Source organism: Microtus ochrogaster, chromosome 1 (assembly GCF_000317375.1).
Source record: "Microtus ochrogaster isolate Prairie Vole_2 chromosome 1, MicOch1.0, whole genome shotgun sequence".
NCBI classification, from domain to species: Eukaryota; Metazoa; Chordata; class Mammalia; order Rodentia; family Cricetidae; genus Microtus; species Microtus ochrogaster.
The window spans coordinates 91,363,903-91,389,346 of NC_022009.1; the positions used below are offsets into that span (position 1 = coordinate 91,363,903).

At 45.8% G+C, this 25,444-nt stretch overlaps 1 protein-coding gene across 6 annotated transcripts in view; it reads left to right on the forward strand.

Annotated features, from left to right (window-relative positions):
* The window catches only part of Tnik (TRAF2 and NCK interacting kinase), a 417,009-nt gene that overhangs the window by 314,095 nt on the left and 77,470 nt on the right, over window positions 1–25,444 (forward strand). For all 6 annotated transcript variants that reach the window (XM_026782809.1, XM_026782806.1, XM_013347814.2 and 3 more), the window contains exons 11-13: window positions 1,571–1,637; window positions 8,727–8,931; window positions 25,227–25,337. In XM_026782809.1, the coding sequence (XP_026638610.1) occupies window positions 1,571–1,637; window positions 8,727–8,931; window positions 25,227–25,337 (383 nt within the window). The remainder of the gene's footprint in view (window positions 1–1,570; window positions 1,638–8,726; window positions 8,932–25,226; window positions 25,338–25,444) is intronic.

A 25,444-nucleotide genomic window follows, 5' to 3' on the forward strand; every position in this document is an offset into this window, starting at 1 on the left:
TCTTTATGACTAGCTTTTGGTAGAACTGAAGAGTTTTATTTTTCTGCTGTATATGACCTGTAGTGCAAAGGAAATCCAGCTCAGACCTGATAAAATGTTAAAATCAGAAAGACGGGCAAGTTAAAGGTTTACATTAAAAAACAGACGCGATTGGGGTAACCGTGTGCTTCTTTGTTCACTACAGCTTTCTTCATTAGGTAAAACCGAACACTGTTTTTCCATTGTGAGACTCACTTTTTCAATATTTTTTAAAAACAGGCCGCCTGAGAACTTGCTGCTCACCTTATGTGTGAGGCTTGCTTGACATTTATACAGTACATACAAGCTCATCCCATTTCCCTTTCCTTCATCCTCTGATATCTGCATAGAATTTTAGCCAATTTGATTTTCTTCTAAATACTGCCTCCTAATGGAAATATAGCAAAATTGCAGTTTCAGTCCTGTTGAATTTCTTCAGGCTAGAAATTAATAACCCACAAAGAAGTGACAGTCCTGTGGCTTCTTGTTTTGCTTCAACGCTTCTCCAAGGGCTTCTCACACCTATAGAGAAGTACTGAGCACAGCACCGGGAGTCACTGTATCCCGGTGGCCTTGATTTCGCGATCTGCTTTCCCACATCCAGACACCTGCCTTCTCAGGACTCGCTGTTCCTCGAGCCTACAATGCTAGGTGGGGACAGCCTCAGTGGGGGCACATCATTCACAATGTCATTTTCCTGTCCTGCCAGCTCAGCACCTCCTCAGGGCTCACTACTCCCATCCTCCATTCTGAGCAAGGGGAGACAGCTGCTCCCCAATCTCACTTCCCATTGCCTTGTGTGTGCTTCTGCATGGGATGGAATGTGTTAGGGGAGACTTTGGTTTTCACATTGAACCATCTCAATATTTTCTGAATATACATCCCAGATGGACCTTTTATTAATATAAAGATGTTGTAAGTTTGCAATCTGACTACCTCCCTTATTTTAGAGGACTGTTATCGTAAATAATTGAGAGAACAAATCTGAAACATTTAACTCTAATTGCTCACATGTGAGATGCCCACCAGAACATTCGTTTCCTCTTTTTATAGCCATGGAAATGACGATCTTGTATTCCTGCTTGAGTCTTTCTCATTGTATACTGATAATGTTTAAAGCAAATATTCAATCCTATTATTATACATTAAGTTGCTTATTATGTTACTAAATTAAATGAATGTTCCTAGTGAATCAATCACATTTACCTATTCTTTAAAAAAAAAAACAAAACAGGAGTGGGATTAAATTTAGGATTCCCTGCACTTCCCATGTTCTAAGCTTTTAGTATAGATTAGTGTTGAGATCATGTGTTGCTACCAAGTAGAACACATTATACATGCTTTTGTGTGTGTATTCTCCTGTGCTAGCTCATGCCACCCCTGTCACAGACAGGTGAGTCATGTATTTCAGCTCCACCACCTCACGGGATTGGGGCTACAGATGCCGTCCATTGACACAGTGCTGCGGCTCATGGACGCTGATGAAGCAGGGGTGGTTTGTTCTGAGCACCAGCACCATCTTCTCCACTAACCCTCTGTGCTCTCTCTCCAGATGAGACTGAGTATGAATACAGTGGAAGTGAGGAGGAAGAGGAAGAGAACGACTCCGGGGAACCCAGGTATGAGGAAGGTTAGGCCTTCCGACAACCAGACTGGAGCGGGCTCACTCAAACCGCACTCTCCTTTGGATTTATTGCTCTGGCTCAAAGAACGCACCAGAAGTTAATGTATCACCCATACACATACTCATTGATGTGTGAAATTTTCCCTGGGCAGACTCTTACAAACACTGCAGAAATCAGCATATTTTTTATCTTATTCACCAAGAGGAATGGCCTGTATTCTTGACCTTGTTTCCTCGTACATGTAGATATGGAATAGGAAGGAAGCAATTTCTTGGCAAGCACAGTGCTGAAAGTGTTTAAAATTGTGACTTTGGAGAGAGCTAAGTGACATTTCCGGATTAGAGTCGTTCAGCTTCTGTCATCCCTCTTGGAAGCCTTTCAGGTGGCCACGGCTACTGACATGTGTCCTGGTATTTCACACGAACCACTGCTGGAGGAGGTGATTCTAGAAGATCAAACTGTCCTCCAGAGGTGAACCCTGGTGGAAACATCCCCACCATTCCTGTTGTCCCCTGGATCCCAGCGCTCTTTAATGTCGCTGTCTCCACATTTGGAGGCTTGCTTGGTTTGGAGCCCCACTTCCTTCCATCTGTATTTGTGGGTAACTGAGGCTGGTGTGCTCATGGCGCTGGGGCTTCCCTGTGGTGAAAGTGTTCCAAGGGCAGCAGCTCTGTGCATCCCATGGACCATGCACTGCTAATTGTGGAGAAAATGAACACGCAGAAAGGTCGTGGGAATGACGGGTCCATGCCCTCTGAGGTATCTAGCCCTCGGATTGCAGCGTAAGGAGCAGGTGCTTCCTCACTGACAGAGTGTTCTGTTCTGCCGAGGGACCACGCTGCAGAAATAAGCTAGAGACAGCGTTTTTCCTCTTCTTCCTTCCTTCCTTCCTTCCTTCCTTCCTTCCTTCCTTCCTTCCTTCGTTCTTTCTTTCCTTTCTTCCTGCCTGCCTCCCTCCTTCCCTCCCTTCCTCCCTGTGTGCATGTTGATGTGTGCGGGGAGTCTATGCGGCTACGTGTGGAGACAATCCTATCTTGCTGTATTGTTGCTGTGATAAAACACTGACCAAAAGCAACTTGGGGAGGAAAGGGTTTATTCTGGAATACAGATTGTAGTTCATCATGGAGAGACGTCAAAGCAGGGACTGAAGCAGAGACCATGGAGAAATGTTGGTTACTGGCTTGTTCCCCGTGGCTTGCTCAGTCTGCTTTCTTACACAACCTAGGATCACCTGCCCACACTGGGCCCTAATCCCCCACAGGCATGCCTAGTGGTCAGTCTGATAATGACAATTCTTCAAGTAAGGTTCCCTCCTCCCAGGTGACTCTAACTTGTATCAGGTTGACAAAAATTAGCCAGCATAGACTTTAAAGGACAACCTCAGCTATCATTCATCAAGCATTATCTTGTTTTTGTATATATGTGAAATATATATATGTATATATATAAATGATTTTTTCATATGTTATAATCTTTTCCGTATATATACACACACATATATATACATATATGAAATGACTTATTTCATGTTATATTCTGATAGTTTCCCTCACCCACCTCCTTCCAGATCCTCCCCATCCACCCAACTCCATGCTCTTTCTTTCTCTTTCTCTCTTTAGAAAACAGGCAAACAAGACAATGGCCAAAAAAACATATCAAAAAGAAAAGAGCTCAAGAAACACAAAAACAAAGCAAAGCAAAAAAAAACATAAAAGCAGAAAATCAAAACATAATATACAAGCTAAAGGCCAGGAAGGCGAAAATGCCTAAACAAAGCAAAATGAGGCAACAAGTCTAACACAGTCCCATGGAGCTCAGTTTTGTGTTTTGAACAAGGGCTCCCGTGGCCTGGCTCACTGGCTAGGCCAGGCCAACTGTCCAGTGAGCTCTTGGGATCCTGTGGTCTCCCCTTCCAGCACTGAGATTGCAAGCAATTGCCACCACACCCAGCTGTTTAATGAGGTACCCACACTTGCATGGAAATGCTTTACTGACTGACATGTTGTTCCAGCTTCTTGTTGTCTTTTGATGTCAGCAATTCTCCACCCGTGGGTCGCGACCCCTTTGGTAGTCACGTATCAAATATCCTACACATCAAATATGTACACTCCAATTCATACCATTAGCAAAATTACAGTTATGAAGCCTTTCTTTGCTGACTGGGAGTCAGCACCACATGAGGAGCGAGCTGTATTAGGGTTGCAGCACTGGGAAGGCAAGAACTCCAGTCCTAACTCAACTTGAACCTGACAAGCTGGGTTCTTGTTAAGCCACCCTCAGAGGTTGGGACTGAGCTCACAAGGCCGTTAGTTTTTCTCTCTCATCTGCCACAGGATTTCTCAAGGATAAAGACAAAAGGAGAATACTTTTCTTCCGTCAGAACATGTTAGCTGGGGAGATGGCTCAGAGGTTAAGAGCACTGACTGCTCTTCCAGAGGTCGTGAGTTCAATTTCCAGCAACCACATGATGGCTGACAACCATCTGTAATGAGATCTGGTGCCCTCTTCTAGCATGGAGGTGTACATGCAGGAAGCACATTGTATTGTATACGTAATGAATAAATCTAAAAAAAAAAGAACATGTTAGCTGCCCCCACTTGAGATGCATAAAGACAATGGCCATCAAACAGTGCCATGCAAAATGAAGCCTTCTTTAGGACCAAGGGCCCTACTCCCTGCTGTCAGAGAAGCCACACTTGCCTCCAGTCCAGATGGCTGTGTCAGGCTGATGCTGTTCTTTGAATATTGGAGAGATCCAAGCTTCCCAGGACTTTCTATGTGTCAGGGGTCACTTGGTGAGCCACCAGCTATAGTTATAACATGTTGTTATATCATGGGGAAGATTATGCACCAAGTCCCATTTTTTGAAAGAGTCTAATTAGTCATCTTGAAATCCTAAAACGTAGAGAAAGCTGATGGTTTTCACATTTTAGACGTGAGAAGATAGCTCAGGGGTGTCACCAGGTGATACACAGAGTTAGCAACTGAGTCATTAATATAACTGCAGTCTTCTGGTATTAGTTCAGCATCAGCTGAGTTTAGTGGGGCATCCTTGTCTGCATGTGGCATTGGGTCCCCAACCTCATCAGCTTTGCTCACAGCTTTTGGCTTATGTGTACAAGCACCAGTGTTTGGAAGCTGCTTTAGAGTTTTACACAGACACTAAGTTGTAGAGGGGTTCCCAGGAGACTCCCAAACTACCCAAGGTGTGCCCTCAGGGAAGCTCTTGACCTTCCCTTCGGCAACATCTCGCACAGATTCTAACAGCTCACCAAAACCAACCTGATATACTTGTCCACTGCCAACAGCCTGCCCTGCATCCCGAAACTCTCATCCCTCTTGTCATCACTGTCACCAGCAGACCAAATGAAAGTGCAAGCCATCCCTCACCCGGCACATTAGATCTTTCCACAGACTTCGTGTCATCACTGTCACCAGCAGACCAAATGAAAGTTCGTGTCATCACTGTCACCAGCAGACCAAATGAAAGTGCAAGCCATCCCTCACCCTGCAATTAGATCTTTCCACAGACTTCGTGTCATCACTGTCACCAGCAGACCAAATGAAAGTGCAAGCCATCCCTCACCCGGCACATTAGATCTTTCCACAGACTTCGTGTTGAGGTTCACCCCACTGCTCCCTGCTGGGTCAAGCCTCCACCAGGAAACACGGCTAGCTTTGCTCTCCTGTCCATGCAGACTACAGTCCACTTTGAAGCCAGTGTTACGACTCAGCCGACAGCCTTTGAAGGCATGGCTCCCATGTCCACCTGTGTCCTTGATGGTCTGTCTCTGATCACTCTTGCTCCACACTCCTCATTGCTTCTGCCTCTGGGGGAAAGACCAGAGACCAGTTCTAGGGCAAGACCAACCTGTTTCCATCAAAGTCTAAATTTGCTTGCCCTTCTGCCTGGAGCAGCCTTTCTCTCCATCTCCTCTCACCTCCCTGGAGTGGGCTTCCTGATTCTTATCTCAGCTCCTGGCCACTGGAAAGTTTAACCCTTCTGTCTTAGTTATGGTTTCTATTGCTGTGAAGAGACACCATGATCACAACTCTTCTAAAGGAGAAAGCATTGATTTGGGGTGGCTTGCAGTTTCAGAGGTTCAGTGCATTTTCATCATGGTGGGACATGTTAGCGTGCAGGCGAACATGGTGCTGGAGCAGGAGCTGAGAGTTTTACATCTTGCGCATCAACAGGAAGTGGTCTGTCTCACTGGGTGTAGTTTGAGCATAGGAGACCTCAAAGTCCCCACAGTGACACACTTCCTCCAATAAGACCACACCTACTGCAACAAGGTCACACCTCCCTTTAGTGCCACTCCCATTGCAGGGCCATATTCTTTCAACCACCGCACCTATAAACCATCATTTCTGTATTCTCTATGAATATTTTCTATTTTATTTCTAATAATTTGCCTGTCCCTCTTTCTCACAAGAAAGCAACTGTAGAAAGAGAATGTGTTTATCTGTGATAGGGGTTTTCTGGATTCTTCTCGAAAGAAGGAATTCTGTAGAGAAACAGTTCCAGCGGAAGTTTACAACCACAAGACAAAGCGAGCGATCTGAGGAGAGTTTGGAGTGGGCTGTCCCAAAGGATGGCAGTGCTATGGATTCTATCTTGTGGATTTTAAGGAATTTCTTAGGAATATCTGAGGGAGATGGTATATTCATGGGGCAAAGTGAGACTTTTTTATACTCAAATCACGGGGGGGGGCAAGTCTTCCTTTTGGGTATTTCTCCCTGAAATACTTCAGAAAACCCCCATTGAGGGGGTGTCAAAACCATAATGTAAAGAATTATACTGAAACTGAGTCTTTTGAGGGTTCAGACCTTGTGCTATTGCACATGGGTGGGGAAATCTCCTGGCACCTTAATTTTGGATATTTCAGTACAATCTGTCAGCAGTCTTGAGGGCATTCAACCACAAAGAAGTGATCTGGTCATCATATGCCTAGGACATTAGTGAGTGGCTGTGGGGTTTTTGGAGTGGGGGTATGTCTGTGTCAGTGCACATGGGTATATAGTTATGAGTGGGGTAGACATCTCAACCAAGGGTACCATCCTCCAGAAATAACCTTGTTTATGGAGACAAGGTATCCTATTGACCTGGGGCTTGCACAGCAGGCCAAGCTATCTGGCAAATGAACCTCAGGAATCCACTTGCCTGCCTCTCCTCAGCACTGGGGTCACAAATGCACACTCAGCATTTTATGTGCACTCTGGGGATCAAACTCTGGTCCTTGAGTTTGGGTGATGAGCACTTGCTACCTCCACACCCCAAGCTATGGTGTTTAGGGTTACCTCATGCTTACCCCCTTTTGGAGACTAGCCAGGATCCATTATTGCGATGCTCATAGTGTTGGCCACTTACCAAGTGAGGCAGATTCGTGAAAGCTTGGGTTTCACTATAGCCCACAGTAGTCCGGTTGGACACACAAGAATGGAAATGGGCTGATGTTCAGAACTCTATCTTCTGAGCTCCAACCCACATTTCTGTTTTCTACCAAATATCTGGGTGGTGCAGTCTCCCTTCACCCTGTCCCAGTACGTGTGACACAGAATTATGAGTTTATTTTAGGTAGAAAACTTTCACTAAAATTCAAGTTCTCAGCCTTCCTAATCTTGTGACCCTTTATACAGCCCCTCATGTTGTAATGAGCCCCAACCATAAAGTTACTTTTGTTGCTACTTCATAACTGTAATTTTGCTGCTGTTATGAATCATAATGTAAACTCTGAAATGCAGTATGCCTCATATGCGACCCCTGTGGAAGGGTCATTTCACCCCCAAAGCTGTTGTGACCCCCAGGCAGAAACCACCGACCCAATGTGCTGGGTTTAAATAAAGCCATGGGAGCCATCCTCCTCCATTGCCCTGATAGATAGACCAGAACTTTCCGTTAGATTGGCACTGGGAAGCCTGGGACCACCAATAGTAATGCTGCAGTTTCTCTCTCTCTCTCTCTCTCTCTCTCTCTCTCTCTCTCTCTCTCTCTCTCTCACACACACACACACACACACACACACACAGAGAGAGAGAGACAGACATGCACATGCATGTGAGCACATGTACACTTAAACCTACTATGTTAAACATAACCTAGAACTCAGTCTCCTCAAGTACAGTCCTTAGCGTACACTTTGTGATGAGAACCATGCCCTTCAACGGGGTGTACTGAGACAAGCCCTGGGCAGCATGGACTGCACAAACTTGGCCTGAGATCCTTGTCAACCGTATCGTAAACTTGCTTCTCCTGGTGCATTGCATCTTCCCCTGAGTAGCGTGACCTCTGCCTATTGGGCCTTGGGATATGCTGTCAAGGAGGTGCATATGAGGGCATTCGCTCCTGGGAATAGAGTAAGGGCCTTCTTACTCTATTGCTCTCTTTCTGTGTGTGTGTGTGTGTGTGTGTGTGTGTGTGTGTGTGTGTGTGTGTGCGCGCGAGTATGTACCTGCACATGTGTTTGGGTTGTGCTGCATTGTATGTGCACGCATGCATGTGTGCACAGGATGCACATGTCTTGCAGTCAGAGAACAACCTCTGACGTTGGTCTTTCTTTCCACCATCTTGGAGACAAAGTACCTCATTGTAGGCTGCTATGCACACCAGGCTAGCTGGCCTCCAAGCTTCTGGAATCCTCTGCCTTGCATCTTCCCAAAGGAAGGCAGTATTACAGACACATGTGCTATTGGACCCAGCTTTTATTGTGGGCTCTGGAAATAATAACTCGGGCTCATGCTGCCACAGCAATCTCTTTAACCATTGATCCATCTCCATAGCCCCTGATATCTGTATATCTATATCTATATATCTTATATGTAGGGATAAGCTTGCCTATGGCTTGGGGCTTGCACACTCATTAAAGTGTTATGAAGCACATCCTTGCCGTGCACTGTGCAGAGAGTAGTGTGGACAGTCCTCGAGAAGGATGTGATATTCCTTTAGGGAGAGAGATAGCATACGTATGGAATGGTCATCTTGAAAACGGGAGCAAAGCCTGTTCTCCCGCCTCCTCCCCCAGGACCCACAGTGGCGATGGCCCTCATCACAAGAGGCCTTCCCATGTTCTTTCCTGTCCACAGCTCCATTCTGAACCTGCCAGGGGAGTCAACACTGCGGCGAGACTTCCTGAGACTGCAGTTGGCCAACAAGGAGCGCTCAGAGGCCCTGCGGCGGCAACAGCTGGAGCAGCAGCAGCGTGAGAATGAAGAACACAAGCGGCAGCTGCTGGCTGAGCGCCAGAAGCGCATCGAGGAGCAGAAGGAGCAGAGGCGGAGGCTGGAGGAGGTGAGTACCACCAGGGCCACCACTGCCGCCTCGGGCTTGGCACCACCTGGCCGGTGCACATGCTTTTTGACCACATCTTACAAGAAAACACTTCCTTCATTCTCAGAATGGAGCTGTGATTTCTACCCCTCCATCTTGTCTACGCCTCTTAGTCTTTTCTTGACCATCTTATTAAGACACCATCCCTCTCCTTGCTGGAATGTTCTACTGCTTATCTCTATTGACAGGGGCTCTTACCAACTTCAGACATCCTATATACAAGTCAGTCTCTCCATTGGAATGGACATGGGCTTCTTTTCTCCGCTGGCCTTCTCTAGTGCCTAAAATAGTATGTAACATATATTAGACACCCCGGGAATGTTTGTGGAATGAGTAAATTAGCATACAAATGACTGAGCTAAGGATGAAGGCAAACGAAACTAACTACACCACGGTTGGTGGGCAGGTAAGAAAACGCCAAGTAGTTAAAAGCAGACCCTTTAAAAAGTGTCTTAATTCTCTTCTGGCACCGGGAGCCATGTTCCTCATGCATCCTTCCTGCAGCAGGCAGGCAAGAACTGCTTTCAGCAGCCGTTGTTAGTGTTGTCTGCACAGGAAGCCTCTCTCTGGCCATGGCCTCTTGGAGGTAACATGCCACACAAGGGTCTCACCCGTAGTCATTGGGGAAATTGGGAGGCGAATGAGAGGGTCCCTAACTGTGTGGGAGGAGGGTGGTAATGTTAGGGGTCTACCTATTCCAGTCTGCTCCCTGCTCATGGGCTCCCTTGTTTTGCTTTTGAAAATAGCTCGCTAGAGAGTTGAGAGGGCCGGGGCTGCCTGATCGGATCACATTTAACAACCCATCACAGTTCAGGTTCCCTCGTTTACATCTAGGAGGACTTCACGGCTTCAGGGTTACTCTCCAGTAAATCCTGGCAACCCTGCCAAGCCTCGGACATTGTTTTCAGACCTTCAACAACACTAACCCTCTACATGTACGGTGATTTGTTGGCTGAGTGACTTCGTGCAAGCTCCCCGGCAGGAAAGTGCTTGTGTGTGGAATCCCGCACATCATTTTCTCTCGTGAATTCCTGCTTGTTTTTCCATTTTCCTTCCCCTGTCCATGCTGTGAGATGTCTGAGATTTCCACCTTTATTTATCAAGTGACTGAGTGATGGTCTCAGCAATTGGGAAGCACCGCACACACATTTGACAGGAGACAATGAGGACTAAATGTGAGCAAAATCCGTGAGATATGTATATAAAATGCTGTAACAAAAGCCAATATCCTGTGTGCATGCTTTTAAGAGTGTAAAATTAAACAGAAAAGAGATGGAGAGCAGAAAGGCCAGTGAGCAAGAAGGGGCAGTAGCTGCAGAGCAAGGCTGCACGCTGGTCTCTCAGATCCCTGTGTCCGGGGTGTGCCCTGAGACAGGTATGAACTGGAACCTTAGCTATAATCCTCAGAAGTGGACTTTGAGACCACTGTCACCAGGCCATAATATGCTCTCCAATCTGCATGTAAGTTTCAGACACTCCTGTAAAAGATCCCCACCCCAGGAGACGTATAAAGTCTCTGCTTTCTTCTGTTCAGAGTGTAATGGGTGGAGGCCCTGTGGTGGGGTGTAGCCAAGTGTACCTGGAAGGTGTAGAAGTGACCTCTGGTTGCTCCCGGGGTGCAGACCCAGAGTTTTAGATTCTGGTAGCTGGGCTGAGCTCTCAGTGCCTGCAAGCTGCCCAGGCAGCTCTTACACTGGCCTCCAGCCAAGGGCCACAGTTTCCTTTAATCTCTCAGACCTTTGGAATGCCGTAGACTCTGCTCCTTAGACTCAAGACCTCCTCCTTCTGGTGGATCAAACCCTCTGCTGAACTGCTTCCCGAATATCATCTGTCCTTTGTCCTGCTTTTCTTGGTGAAGCATGTCCCAGGTTCCCGCTTCCCAGGGGTATAACAGTCTCCACTACTTGGGCTCCATCTGGTTACTGGTTAGTTCTTGGTTGCAGATCAAAAACGCTGGCCATGTATGTAACCCTAGAAAATTCACACTATCAGGCTCATAAGCATTTAAAATTTGCAAGATTCTGACCTTGTGGAGAATAGATGTGGCCTCGTGCATTTTAAAAATGTTTGTGTGTCTGTGTATGTGTTAATATTCATGTGGATGTTTACATGTTCATGTGTGCATGTCTTTGTGTGTATATGTATTACAGGTCAGGACAGAGCCTCAAGTGGTACTCATCAGGCTTGGCCCATGATTTTTTCTGGTGATGGGTTTTCTCACTGGTCTGAAACTTGCTGAGTAGGCTGGGCTGACCAGCCAGGAAGCCCCAGGGACCTTCCTGCCTCCACCCTTCCAGTGCTGGCTTTAAAAATATGTACCAGGATGCCCAGCAATTTTATGTGGGTTCTGGGGATTGAACTCAGATCCTCTTTTTTGTAGAGCAAGCACTTTACTCACTGAGCTGGCTCTCCAAACCCAGTTGGTTTGTTTGACACCTGAGTTCTCTCGGCTGTCAGACTCAGGTGCTTAGTCAGTATATGTAAGCAGAGACTGCTCATTCATTTCCCCGGCCACCAGGAACCGAATAATCACACAGAAACTATATTAATTATAGCACTGTTTGGCCTATTAGCTCAGGCTTCTTATTAACTAACTCTTATATCTTAAATGAACCCATGTCTATTAATTTATATTTTACCACGAGGCTCGTGGTTTGTTACCTCTTGCTTCTTGAGCTGCCTCATGGCATCTGCCTCCTTTGGCAACTACATGGTGTCTCTCTGTCTCTGCCTTCTTTCTCCCTGTATCTTTGTTTGGACTTCCCACCTAGCTATTTTCTGCCCTGCCATATGCCGAAGCAGCTTCTTTATTAGCCAGTGGTAATAAACCATATTCACAGCATACAGAGGGGAATCCCACATCAAGTATAAAGTCTTCCCTGATGGTAGCTCAAGATGAAATCATGTTTCAAGTTCAGGGACTTAGCTACAGAGTCTATGTTTCAAGTTGGTGTTCTTTATATCCTAGCGCTGTCCTGTATCTCTATGGTAATTTGCTCTCACGGCTGATACTCTCTGAACCATGGCAAAGCGGCTGTACTCAGGAGGCATCCAGCTTTGAGCTAGGTTCTCCTTCACACACCAGGCCAGAGCTACTGAAAGGCCTCCTTTGTGTCCTTCGGCGGCAGTTACAGGAGCCTCTTCCATGGGTGTGAATAAGGCACTGTGCCCAGAGGGACCCACCCTGAGGTCCACGGCCCGAATGGAAGGGATCTGGCAGCATGAGGACATGAACCCTCTGCTGTGTGGTTGGCAGTTTGAACTGGGCTTCTCAGAAGATTCGGAAGCACATGGATTTTGGTCTGTTACACTGGCTTTATCTCTGTCCTTTTGGACCTTTATCTTGCCCTAGATATATCCAACCAGCAACCCACAGACAGGTACATGAGGCCACATGCAGCCCAGAATTGCTATGAACATGGCCCAAGCAACTTATTTAAAACACTACCAATTTTTGTGTAATTTTTTTTTCTGACTCTATTGTGGTGTTGTCAAGAATAAACTCTGTAGATGTCAATGTCATCTCCTAATGTTAAATGTTATAGTTTAATAGAAGAAAGCAAATGGTGACCTAATGGTCGACCGTAAGTACTGAACCTGAATAAGGACAATCCTTGCCACCAAACAGTCCCCTCCTGTGTCCCTGTCCTTATCTGCCATCCTAACCTGTGGCTAACACTTGTGACTCTGGTGACCAGCACAGGACCTCGGGTTGCATGAACACATAGAAACTGTGGAAGTCTGCAGTTCTGTTTGAGAACTATAATTGGGAATTATATTCCCAATTCAGGAATAAAGGTCTCCCGGCTGACTGCCTAGCTGGTAGGTATCACAGGAATGGTGGGCTGGAGCTCTCATACTTGGTGACCTCAGATGTCATTTCCCACCAGGAGTCCCTAAGGGATGCTTTGTAGGCCTTTTGCTTTGGACGTGTGCCTGCGTGGATATGGCTAGGATCTAATCGGTCCTGGTAATTCTCAGAAGGACTTTGATTATAGCTGAATGTAGTCAGAGATTACTTAGAAAAACGGCATGACCTGTGGCTGATTAAATAGTGGTGAGCAGTCCAGTTTTGACCGGTTGTTGCAGTACAATGTGTAAATTAGTTCCAGGAGCTTGCTGAAACTCAGCCAAGGTGAGTCAGTTCCTCACTGGTGACAAAGCTGTAGAGGGATCCTCTCCTAGTTTTCTCTGACTCAGTAAGAATTTTATTGCTCAGCTGGAACAATCCCTACCCACGGCACTCTGCGCCAGAGTCGAATGGCCTTTGGAGGGGCTGAGACCCTGCTTTGATAATAGACTAATGAGTTTAGATCAGGTCCCTGGGGCTGATTGGTCTTGCATAAGAATTTTTGATGTATTTCAACTTGCTAGGAGTATTTTATAACTCCTTTCAATGGGAATATGGTTAAGTCACAGACTGGATGAAGCTAACCCTAGGAGCTGTTGCTGTCAGCCCGTCCTCTACCCTGCATCGTGTGAGTGACCAAGCTTGCTGTCCCCACTGAAGTCATCCTGAAGACAAACCAGGGAAATGGAGACTTAGATATGGCCATCAGGGGGACAGATCTCCTCAAAGACATGTCCTGTCTGCACGGAGATTCACCTGATGCTTGGGTTTGGGAAAATTTCATATTTCGGTGTTCCCTCATTCTCTGCCAGCCTGTGCTCATGTCTGCTCTTAGTGTTCACTTTTCTGTCAGGATCAGAGCCCAGGTTCACAGAAGCTGTGTGGCTGGAACCCACATCTAGAGAAGCAGCTGTTCTTAGAATCTAGTTTCTCCAAAATGCAACAGAACAGCCCTCTCCCCAGTGAAGAGAAGGGAAGCTACATTCCTCTTTAAGTCTCTATATGCTGGACCTTCCTGCCAGCTCAGTAGGAAAATTCCTTGCTTGGAAGCCTAATTACCCAAGTTAGAACCTGCAGGGTAAACGGAAAGAACCAGCTCCCACAATGACCTGTGACCCTCACCCACGCACCACAGCACGGTGACAAACACACACTCACACACTCACTATGTAGACGTCACTCCCCTTCAGACAATGAAGTAGAAGGCTATTGAGAAGGATGTAGTATTTCAATCAGCAGCATCAACTAAAGGAACCGAATGTGTTGATCCTCCCCTCTAATCTCAGTACTTGGGAGTCAGAGGCAGAAGGATTGCTGTAAGTTCAAGGTCAGCCTACAATGCATTTCAAGACCCTATCTCAAAGGCAAAACACAAACCAATCAGCCCTGGTCCCTCGTGTCCCAAGGTCAGGATACATGCTTTCCTTCTTAATGGTGTGACTCTGAGTACATTCTTTAGCTTCCCTTTGCCTCAGTAGTTTCCATGCTTCTAACATTCAGGGCAGCTATCACATCTTGTGCAGCTATTAACCAAGCAGTTCCCAGAAACCTCGAGCATATTGCCAACGCGCCAAGTTCCGGGGGCAGTAACTGTTGCTGCTCTGAATAAAGCCAGAGGAATTTTCCAGCGTTTGTACTTCTTCCTGCACACAGTGAAACCTTGGATGTACAGAAATAAACGTGCCAGAAGGCAAGCACCTTCCCATGCCTTAGAACGCACGCTTGTTACACGCCCACTCAGAATGTGGTGGGAAGGAAAAACAGTCTGGTAGGCGGGGATGAGAGTAAACTACACCACTTTGTAGGCCAGGAGACCGGGTGTAATCCAGCTCTGTGGTCTTGGGAAGTTTACTTAACCTTGCAGAACCTCAGCTTCCTTACGTGTATGTTCAGCAAAATCATATTGACTTTGGAGGCTTACTGTGGGAATTGTGAGACAAACATAGGCACAAGGCTTAGTCCTATGCCTGATGCAAGAAATAGGTGAAGATTTGTGTACAAATGTTTTGTGTATTCTAGAACAATGAGAGACCAAGTCACCAAGGATTATTTATTTTATTTTTATGGAGAGTATTTGTATTTATTCTATTTTCACTAATGTGCCTTCCCTGATCACCCCTTTGTGGTGACCTTTCTCTTTGTATCATTTGACCTTCTGCTTGCTGTCAGCTTGTCAGTAGGAGCTGGCCTGGTCAGCACGGGGCAGCGTGCCTAGGGAGCACCTTGCTTAGTAGGGCCGCCTGCCACCTCGGGAAGTCTGCTTTTGTCAGTGGAACCCATAGGACTTTCTGAAGCTCTGTCCTTTGAAAGATAGTCTCACCTAAATTTCTTTCTGTCATTGTCTTGGTTTTGTATTTGTCGTTTGGATAAAACACCTGACTAAAAGCATCTTGTGGGAAATAGAGGCTTGTCTTCATGCTGCAGACTTTCATTGAGGTGAAAAAAAGAAAAGCAGAAACTCGAAGCAGTTGGCCCAATTAAATCTGTAATCAAGAGCAGAAAGAGATAAACACAGGCATGCTGCCTACTGACTAGGTTGCTTATACTAACTATGCTTCTTCACCTCTAAAGTCCAGGCCCATCTGTACAGGGAATGGTGCTGCCCGGATAGGGTGGTCTTCCCACATCAGCCAACAGACAAGACAGTCCTCCAGAAACATGTTCATCTCATCCAGGCAGTCCCTCTGCTGAGGCCCCCTCTCAGGTGGTCTCTAAGTTGAGGCAAGTTGACATTTAAAACTAACCACCACAATCGTTAAGTACAATCCTTTCGTCACGACCATCGAGTGGTTATTTGAAGGCTTGTCCAAGATCTAAGCAAGTGCCACAAGAAAGAGAGCTTGTCAGGTCTGAGCAATAAGCTTCGGCCATTAGAGACACAGAACCTTAGTGCTTAGTTTGAAGATGGACGTGGTCAGCTTTGCTGCCAGTCTCCACCCTGCCATTTTCTGCCTTAGTCATCTTGAGCAAACCCTGATTATTTTTCTTCATCAGCTTATAGTTTATAAAATTGGATAATAATCATTTGTGACATTGAGTTAACTCATAAAAAGCATTTATAACAGTATCTGGTGATCACAGGACATGGTGGCATGTGCCATAACAGTATCTGGTGGTCTCTGGGCAAGGTGGCATATGCCTGTAATTCAGCACTTAGCAGAAAGAAGCAGAATTATCAAGGGTAATATAGTATACATAGTTGAGGCCAGTCTGGGCCAAACAAAAGACAAGCAAGGAAGGGGAGGGTGCCCCACTACTCAGTGAGTCCCCAGAGAACTCGATTTTGAAGCAGAAGGTCTGACTTTGTGTGCAGTTCCTCTGAGTCCTGTTGGGGGGGGGGGAGATTTTAAACCCTATGCTGAGGTTAGAGATGCTTATGACATGTGACCTTTCTTTTCACAAACCCCTTCCTGTGCTTTCTAAGAATGCAGAGAACTGCCTAGTATCTGGTACCTACAGCATCTCATGTTACAAAACAAGATTAGAGTTGGACAGATGATACCCCTTGGTGTATCTAGAGTGCCTTTGTTGCACACATGCAGATTTAGTAACCAAAGTCTGCCTGAACAGGCATCAAGGGTCACAGGCCTGACCTCCATCATCCCCGGTCTTCTCGCAGCCTTTTTTGTTACGGCTAGTCCATGTGTCTTGGATTTCACTGTTTCCTTAGTTACGCCTTGCCTTGGATAGATGTACAACAGAAAGGTTTCATTGGCACATTTGTTCACATGCCACTGAAATGAAAATGTTTTCATTTCTACTGGTTTTCTTCAGTGAGCAGCCTGAGTAGACACCACCTGGACAATGAGCTCAGCCAACTGTTCTTTAAAAGCAAGACTCGCTCTGACAGTGTTCCTCAGATGGACTTGCCCGCTGCCTCCTCCCTAGCAAACCCATGGCTGTGGCAGCACATTCCTATGTTTTAACAGCTCCTAAGATTGGAAAATGTATCTTGTTATTGATTCAGCCCTTGTGATATTGCTACATCTAAATACATTCTGCCAAATATCTAAAATGCCTTCAACATCTCCTTTCTACAGGGGATCTAATTTAGCACCTTGGGTGTCAGCACAGACAGCCTGGAATGGTCCTCTCTGTGAATGCAGCATCCACAAACTCATTCACAATGCACTTGTTTCTATAGCAATCGGTCCCAGGGTCTCTCACTAGGGCTTTGGAATGTCAGGGCAGGAATGGAAGGGTTTTCTCTGCACTTGATAGTTATGCTTAACTCCAGAGCCTTGTGTTTTAGGGGTGACCTCTACAACATTCTGGTTCCTCTAGTGCCTGGGGAAGACCTAATATCTGTTCTTGGGGAAACCGAGGTCTGGGAGATAACAAGGAGCTCATGAATAATCACACTGACTATCATTCATAGCAGAGACAGGATTAGATTTCTTCATTAAGCTTGCTCAAGGCAAAAAATCAACCTAGAACATTCTTTTCCCCCTTTGTTCATAAAAGAGCAGCCTGCACGTGTATACTCGGGGAGCTTAGCCATGGGCTGTCTGCTGATCAAAAAGCACCCTTCAGCAGAGATGAAGTTTTCTTCTGGCCACGGATTGGATCAAATGTAGAAAAGTTTTTTCTAGCCTGTCCAGTCTTTTCCCCGTGCTCTCTGGTCACTGTTTCTCTGAAAAGGAGGAAAAGGTTAGGGTCAAGACAGGAAAGAGAAAGCTGGCAAAAGCACAAGATATCTTTTACTTGGTGTGCATGCACGTGTCACGACTAGGCAAAGTGTATAGTATACCCTGGCTGTCCACTTACCAAGGTCCAGACTCGGGTAAGATGCTGGTCTGGGTGCTGTGGTGGCCTTATCTGTGCAATGGAGTTTTGGGTGTATCCGCCTCAAAAGGAGGGGAATTTTTATGAGTTAATAGGTGTAAGAGCCTTAGAAATGTATGCGATACCATAGGAGGTACAAAGATCACAGAACTTTGATCCTATTATTTGGCATTGTTATTCATTTCATTCTTTTTATTGCGCTGTTGCATTATAACATCAGAGGTGCCTGGCCACATCATCATTCTTGTGCCCTACCTGTAAAAAAAAAAAAAAAAAAAAAAAAGAAGAAGGAGAAGAAGGAGAAGAAGAAAATAAATAAATAAATAAATAAATAAATAAATAAATAAATGATGCTTGGCACTCCACCTGTAATTGCAAGGCACAGTGCCCTCATTTTAATGATCTTTCCCAAACTGCAGCTTGGGCCAATGCTGTGCAGAGACAGAATCTCCAGATATGTGTCAATGACTTCGTCACAAGTACAACTCCTGGGAAGCTTGAGGTGAACAGTTCCAGTTAAAGTAAGGAGCACATGTGGTGTGTGGCCAGCACAATGGACCACGGTGGCCCTTTCGTTGGAAGCACCTTTGATCACAGAGCCCCTGAGCTGAGGGGATGGTTTGAGACACTTCCTGCGGAGAAGGATGCCATCCCACAGCAGCCGCTTCCCAGTCCTCCAGAGGACAACCAGATCTGTCACAGTCTCAATGGGTCCCCTCTCACCACTTTCAGGAGGTCACTCTGGAACTTTCCACGGGCAGTCCAGCATTCTGCATATATCTCTTTCATTCCGAATCTTTGTTTTTACTTTGTAACACAGCACATTCTCGCTCTGACGTGTGGGGCTACTGCATTAAAAGTTTAGGTGATGATATCTAACTCAACATATAACACTGACTAATCCATTACATGTTTATAGAGAACATATTTCTGACCCAGTTTTTTTTTTAATTTTTTTATTGATTTTATTGAGCTATACATTTTTTCTGCTCCCCTCCCTCCCTCCTCCACTTTTACCCTCTCCCATGGTCCCCATACTCCCAATTTACTCAGGCATTCTTGTCTTTTTCTACTTCCCATGCAGATTAGAGCCATGTAAGTCTCTCTTAGGGTCCTCATTGTTGTCTAGGTTCTCTGGGATTGTGAATCATAGGCTGTTTTTCTTTCCTTTATGTCTGAAACACACTTATGAGTGAGTGAGTACATGTGATAATTGTCTTTCTGTGTCTGGGTTACCTCACTCAATGTGATGTTTTCTAGCTCCATCTATTTTCCTGCAAAATTCAAGATGTCATTATTTTTTTTATGCTGTGTAGTAATCCATTGTATAAATGTACCACGTTTTCCTTATCCATTCTTCGATCAAGGGGCATTTAGGTCGTTTCCGGGTTCTGGCTATGACAAACAAAGGTGAGCATATGTCCTTGTGGCACGATTGAGCATCCTTTGGGTATATACCCAAAAGTGGTATTGCTGGGTCTTGAGGAAGGTTGTTTCCTAATTTTCTGAGAAATTGCCACACTGACGTCCAAAGGGGCTGTATCAGTTTGCACTCCCACCAGCAATGGAAGAGTGTTTCCTTTACCCCTATCCTCTCCAACATAAGTTGTCATCAGTGTTTTTGGTCTTGGCCATTCTTACAGGTGTCAGATGGTATCTCAAAGTTGTTTTGATTTGCATTTCTCTGATGGCTTAGGATGTTGAAGTATCTTTCAACCATTTTAGAGTTCTCTATTTAGGTCCATATCCCATTTTTTTTTACTGGATTATTTGGTTTTTTGATGACCAATTTCTTGAGTTCTTTGTATATTTTGGAGATCAGTCCTCTGTCTGATGTGGGATTGATGAAGGTCTTTTCCTAATCTGTAGGCTATCGTTTTGTCTTGTTGACCATGTCCTTTGCTTTACAGAAGCTTCTCAGTTTTAGGAGGTCCCGTTTATTAATTGTTTCTCTCAGTGTCTGTGCTGCTGGGGTTATATTTAGGAAGTGTTTTTCTATGCCAATGCATTCAAGTGTACTTCCCACTTTCTCTTCTGTGAGGTTCAGTGTGGTTGGCTTTCTGTTGAGGTCTTTGATCCCTCTGGACTTGAGTTTTGTGTGTGGTGATAGATATGGCTGACCCAGTATTCTTTCTCCACGCTATATTTCTCCTCTCTACCCCACTACATTAACATTACAGCTAGGAAACATTTTCAAATGTGGATGTTTCCCTGGGTTCATATAATGGGAAATTTGGCATGGTGAAAAGATGTACAAAAAATCAAGGCCTGCTTGTTGCCTAATATTTGTTATCTTTCTCTATTACTTTTCTTCATTCTAAAAAGAGAACCCAATGTAGCTTATAGTGGTTTACATAGAAAATATAACACATAAGAAAATAAACTAAAGAGGAACATAAGCTTGAAGAGAAAGGAGAGTTGGAAGCAAAACCCTGGCTGGTTCATCGAGTACTTACATCACAATACTCAGTGAGCACAGCTGGCAGATGGGGCCATCAGTGTGGCTCTGAGCATCCTAGCTCCTAAGAATCACAACAAAGACCCTGCTACTCACGAGAGAGGAGAGGAGGTGTTCTGTAATGGACATACCCAGGAATGACTATGTATACCCACACCTGTGGGAAGTCTGTTTGAGGGTGGCGGTGACAGGCTCTGGAAGGAATACAAAGACTGGCAGCTTTAATATTTCTTCATTGAAATTGACTAACCAGCTTACTTGAAAACAACAGCCACTTAGGAACATCCTAAATGGACCAGCAGGCCGAGGATCAGAAAACATCATCCACCTAGGAACGTCCTAAATGGATCAGCAAGCGAAGGAATAAAACATCCCATGATGGCTAACCTTCCTTGTCAGCTTGATTGGGTTTCACATCACCTCCAGGCATGTCCAAGGATGTCTCCAGACAGGTTTAGCTAAGGATGATGACACCATCTGCTGAACTGAGTGTCCAGACTAGATTAATAAGAAGGAAGGAGAAGACAAGCTGAGCATTGCTTTCGTCTTCGCTTCCTGACTCAGTGGGACCAGCCGGCTCACCTTCCTAACTCCATGCCTCCCTCACCATGATGAACGTACCTCCACCGTGAGCCAAGACAAGCCCTTCCTTCCTCAAGTCACTTCTATCAGGTATTTTGTCTCTCAGGAAAAAAGTAACAATTCTGTGGTGCATAGCCACAGAAAACAAAATATGCCATTAGGGCCACGCCTACCCCAAATAATACGGCAATGGTAATATTAACCTGAAAGCCATGCAAGGCGGTTGCTAACATTCACTCCTCAATCAGAAAAAAAAAAAAAAACACATTAAAACTCTTTTAAGAACCAACTGGATTTCTAATTTTAAGAAATTCAACTTTTGGCAATGCCTCCACGAAGGTATAAATGATAACTCCTAGGCCCCTTCTCACGAGTGTGACATTTCCGCCAAGAGCTGTCGTCTGGTTGGTTGAAGACATTCTCTGTGATGGCAGAACACGATTATCATCATACAAAATCAAACACAACCTGAGGGTCCTGCTTCAGCCATCGCTCTCCCTTCTTCCCAGCGCAGGCTGGTAGCCCCGATTTATTTTCATACTTTGCTCCAACATTGGCAATAGTTGTACCAGGACCAGTTGTGGTGCTGGAGCTGTTTGGTTTTTAAAGCATTCTCCATCTCATAGTGGCATACACTGTGGTGACCTTCTGGCCTGGAAGGGCTGTCCAGAGGCAGGTCTGCTTCAGTCTGCGGAAGGCTTTCTTTCCCTCTGCCCTGGTTTTTGCTTTTCCTTTGGCTGTGGCAAACACCCAGACTAAAAAGCAACTTCGGAAAGAAAGGGTTCACTCAGCTGAAAATTTCACCTCACCATCCATTATCACATGAAGTCAAGGCAGGAGCCCAAGCAGCTAGCCACATCATTTCCACAGTCAACGGCAGGGAGAAACAAAGGCATGCTGCTTGCTTGCCTTCAGCTAGCTTTCCTCCCTCTGCACAGCCCAAGCCATGAAATGGTGCTGCCCGTGGTGGACTGGGTCCTGCTCCACCAACTGTCAAGACCATTCCCTACATACAGACATGCTCACAGGCCAGCCTGAGCCAGGCAATTCCTAATTAAAACTCTTGTCCTGGGGGATGCTGGGTTGTGTCAAGAAGAATCAGCTAGCACATTCCCCTTGGGCTGTTCCTCTGCCCTTTGGTCATTAGTACAGCAAATATGGGTAATGACACAATGTTTGTGAGAAGCAGCCAAGGCAGAAGCTGGAGGGCTGGGGAGATGGCTCAGCAGGTAAAGGGGTTCTGTGATATTGCAAAGAGCCACGGTCCAATCCCTAGGATCCATACTGGGTGGCTAGCAGCAGCCTGTAACCCCAGTTCCAGGGGGGTCCAACACCCTCTTCTGACCTCTTAGGGCACGGCATGTGTGTGGTACAATAAACCCATTCAGGCTCATATATGTACATGAATAAAAATTAAGTAAATAAACCACTTTTAAACGATAAAACCTGAAATAAAATCACACAATAGCTTTCAGTCTAGATCACAAAATTAATCAAACAAACACAAAAGGTATTATGAAGTGTGATGTAATACATGTCAGTAGTACTGATAAGAAGAAAATACCAAAATGCTTAATGAGGATAATGTGTTAGTGTCTCCTTTTCCCCCAAAGGATTTTACTCCGTTGAGTTCCAAAGACCTTTTCTTTGAGATTGAGTTTCATTATACAGCCCTGACCCTGACCTTAAACTCAAGGCATTCCGTCTGCCTCAACCTTTCAACTACTAGCTAGGATTACAGCACACAACACCAGGTCTAGTGTCTAGTACAACATGTCTTTACATGTTAGGGCCCATGTGAGAGGTTGAAGTGGAGCAGGAACTGAACATTGGCCTTGTCTTCTAAGAGCTGCTTTTAGAGAGAGCCCCCAAAGGCTTTGTAAGGGTCTCCTAGAAGCCAGAAGTTTTGGTGTGTCCTCTCCAACAGCCCTATGCTCAAAATAGAGAGACTGTAAAAGATCTTTCTAGGAATGGCATCAACCTTGAGACACCTAGTTGGAAATTGGCAGGGTGCCTTCAGAAGGCAGGGGAGGTAATTTATTTTTCTAACTTCACAGCAGGAACTGAAGCCCTGGCAGGTGCCTCTGTGTGTGACCAGTGGCTGCTCTGAGTGAGATCATTATTAATTATTAGCCACTTTTGAGTGTCTTCCTCAGAAGCTGCAGAATACTTAGGAAGCCCTACCTTCTTCGGTTGCAGTCAATACTGTGTGTACCGTTGCGTGGGAACCCGAGTGGCGCGTAATTACAAAACAGTATTGATTCCTGGCAGACAGACCGAAAACGGACAAATCTTCTACATAAAATTCAGCTAAATCTTCCAAAGACTTGGTTATTTTTTTTTCCTCAAGAAAGAAACCAATAAGAGTAACAAACTTGAAATGTTAGCTGAATGAGGGCTATTTGCTGCCAAAAGACTGATCAGTGCACCTCGTTATCTTATTATCTGGGCTGGTGTAATTCACATCAGTCGAGTGTTGGAAATACCTCTGCTCTGGGGCTGCCATCGAAATTATTCACTCAGCTCCTAGGACGAAGTTTACTTCTTGTGTTCCTCTGAATTATTTTTTCTGTGAAGTGAATACTTGCTTGTCTGGAAACAGCACACCCCTGTTTTTCCTTCTCCTCTTTGTTACACTGTATGGGATGCTCCATAGCCCAGAGCTCTCTCCCCTCTCACGTTTAAGACCCCCTCTGTTTCAATTCCTAAGTCATTTAAGAGTAAACAAAAAGCTGGAACCTTTCTTCCTTTGTGCAATGCCTCCTTCCTTGATAGTAAGGATGCACGGTGGTACCCAGCCTGCCTTTGTCACATCATTGGTGCTCTGTCGACTCATGCCTAGACCTGCAGGAAGGCCTCACCCTGCTTGGTTAGTGTCTAATAGTTGTTGGGGACCTCTGCAGAGTGCAAGCCCTGCTGCATCAGTTGGCTACACAAAGGCCTCCGGGGGGCTCCTCATCACATACAGTCCAAGATGGACATGTGTTTCAAGTTAGGAAATAACAGATACTGAGTCTCCCAGGGTAGCTTCTGTCCTAAGATTCTGAGGCCACTGATACACAGTATACCCTGATACGCTGGAAGATCGTAGCTAAAAGTACTGCAGCCAGGCTTTCCCCCAGGTTTCTTGGCACTTTGAGGGCCTTTGGTAGACAGCTATGGAGGAATGGCTTTCCGCCAGGTTTCTTGGTGTTTTGAGGGCCTGGGGCAGACAGCTATGGAGGAATGGCTTTCCGCCAGGTTTCTTGGTGTTTTGAGGGCCTGTGGCAGACAGCTATGGAGGAATGGCTTTCCCCTGGTTTTGCAGAACTGACTTGTCAATAGAATGGGGGCTGTTCCCTCTGGAACATCTCATCCTTCCTTGCCATGCGATGAAGCGCTGTGGGAACATTGCAGGGAGTTAGTGGTACCTGGTCTGTTTCCTTAGAAGTTCCTAATTGAGGAAAAAGAAACCCAAGCTAGTACTGAGTCTGACACAAAGGCCCACAGCTGATCCTGATGCTACCAGGAGTACTGGAGAGCACATTGTTTTACATGTGATGCTGTCCCTCATGCTAAATGCCAGTCATGCGGCTCCCCTTATTAGGACAGTCACCAAAGCCATTCCCACGCCCCTACAGTTTCTAGTGTTCTGGAGGTGGGGAATGACATCATCCTTACCTCAAAAGCACCAGCCCCTGAGCTTAGTTCTCAGCTCTCCCAAATCCTCCCCTTTTCTGAAAGTAGAATGAGTCATGTTAATTTGGGGGTTGTCTCCCACATTTTCTGTCTCTCCATCTACATAACAATTGAGCATAGGTCCTGGAGCATATGACTGGCATTGAAGTCAAGTTCTGCTACTTCCTGGGACAAACCTTAAACAGTAACATGACATTGAACAACTCACTCTTCCCTTGCCACAGTATTTGCCTGTAAACTGGTGATAAGAACACCTACCTCAAAAGACATTTTGAAGATTCAACAAGATAGACACTTGCCGTGTGGATTGTACTATTCGCTCTTGGGTAGGGCAGTCGTAAGAGATGAGAATGACAAGAGGTCATGATGGTGTTCCCTTACCTGAACAAGGAGGTGATGTCTGCGTTTACTAATGAATCCTCCAGCAAACAGAAGCAGCAGCCCAGTATGAGCCACAGGGATGTGGTCTAGGTGGGAGTCTGGGAGTTCTGTGGACTCTGCATGTGGCTTTGAATATCCACTCCATTTATTTGAGCCTTGTATCTCTGAAATCTTTGTGTGGTCTGATAGTGAAATGATTGACTGATGCAATGCAATGGGTTTCTAGAGTCTGACAGATCGAAGATGGCTGGTCTTTTGTAGCCTGTTTTGGCAGTCCCAAATGGCCACAGAAAGAATATGTCTTGGGGAGAGTCCGCATTCCTGGCAAATGACAACATGGTCTACACAACTCCAAATCTCTTGATATCACCCCTCCTTGTCCATGTGTCCCCCAGTGGCCCGAGAGGAAAAGCCTTGGAGCACTTGGGCATCTGTCCTTGAGAGCTCATGTCTGTTGGGGCAGATGTCATGCTAATCTCACGAGTACCCACCGCTAACATGGTGTCTGCTTGTCACCCACAGCAACAAAGGCGAGAGAAGGAGCTCCGGAAGCAGCAGGAACGGGAACAGCGCCGACACTATGAAGAGCAGATGCGCAGGGAGGAGGAGAGGAGGCGCGCGGAGCATGAGCAGGTACTGGGACGTGGGAAGCCCACCCACAACGTGCCCCATGGGAACTGCAGCACCAGGGAGCTCTCTGGGGCATAGAACTTAGTCTCCAAGGGCTGTTCTACTATGAT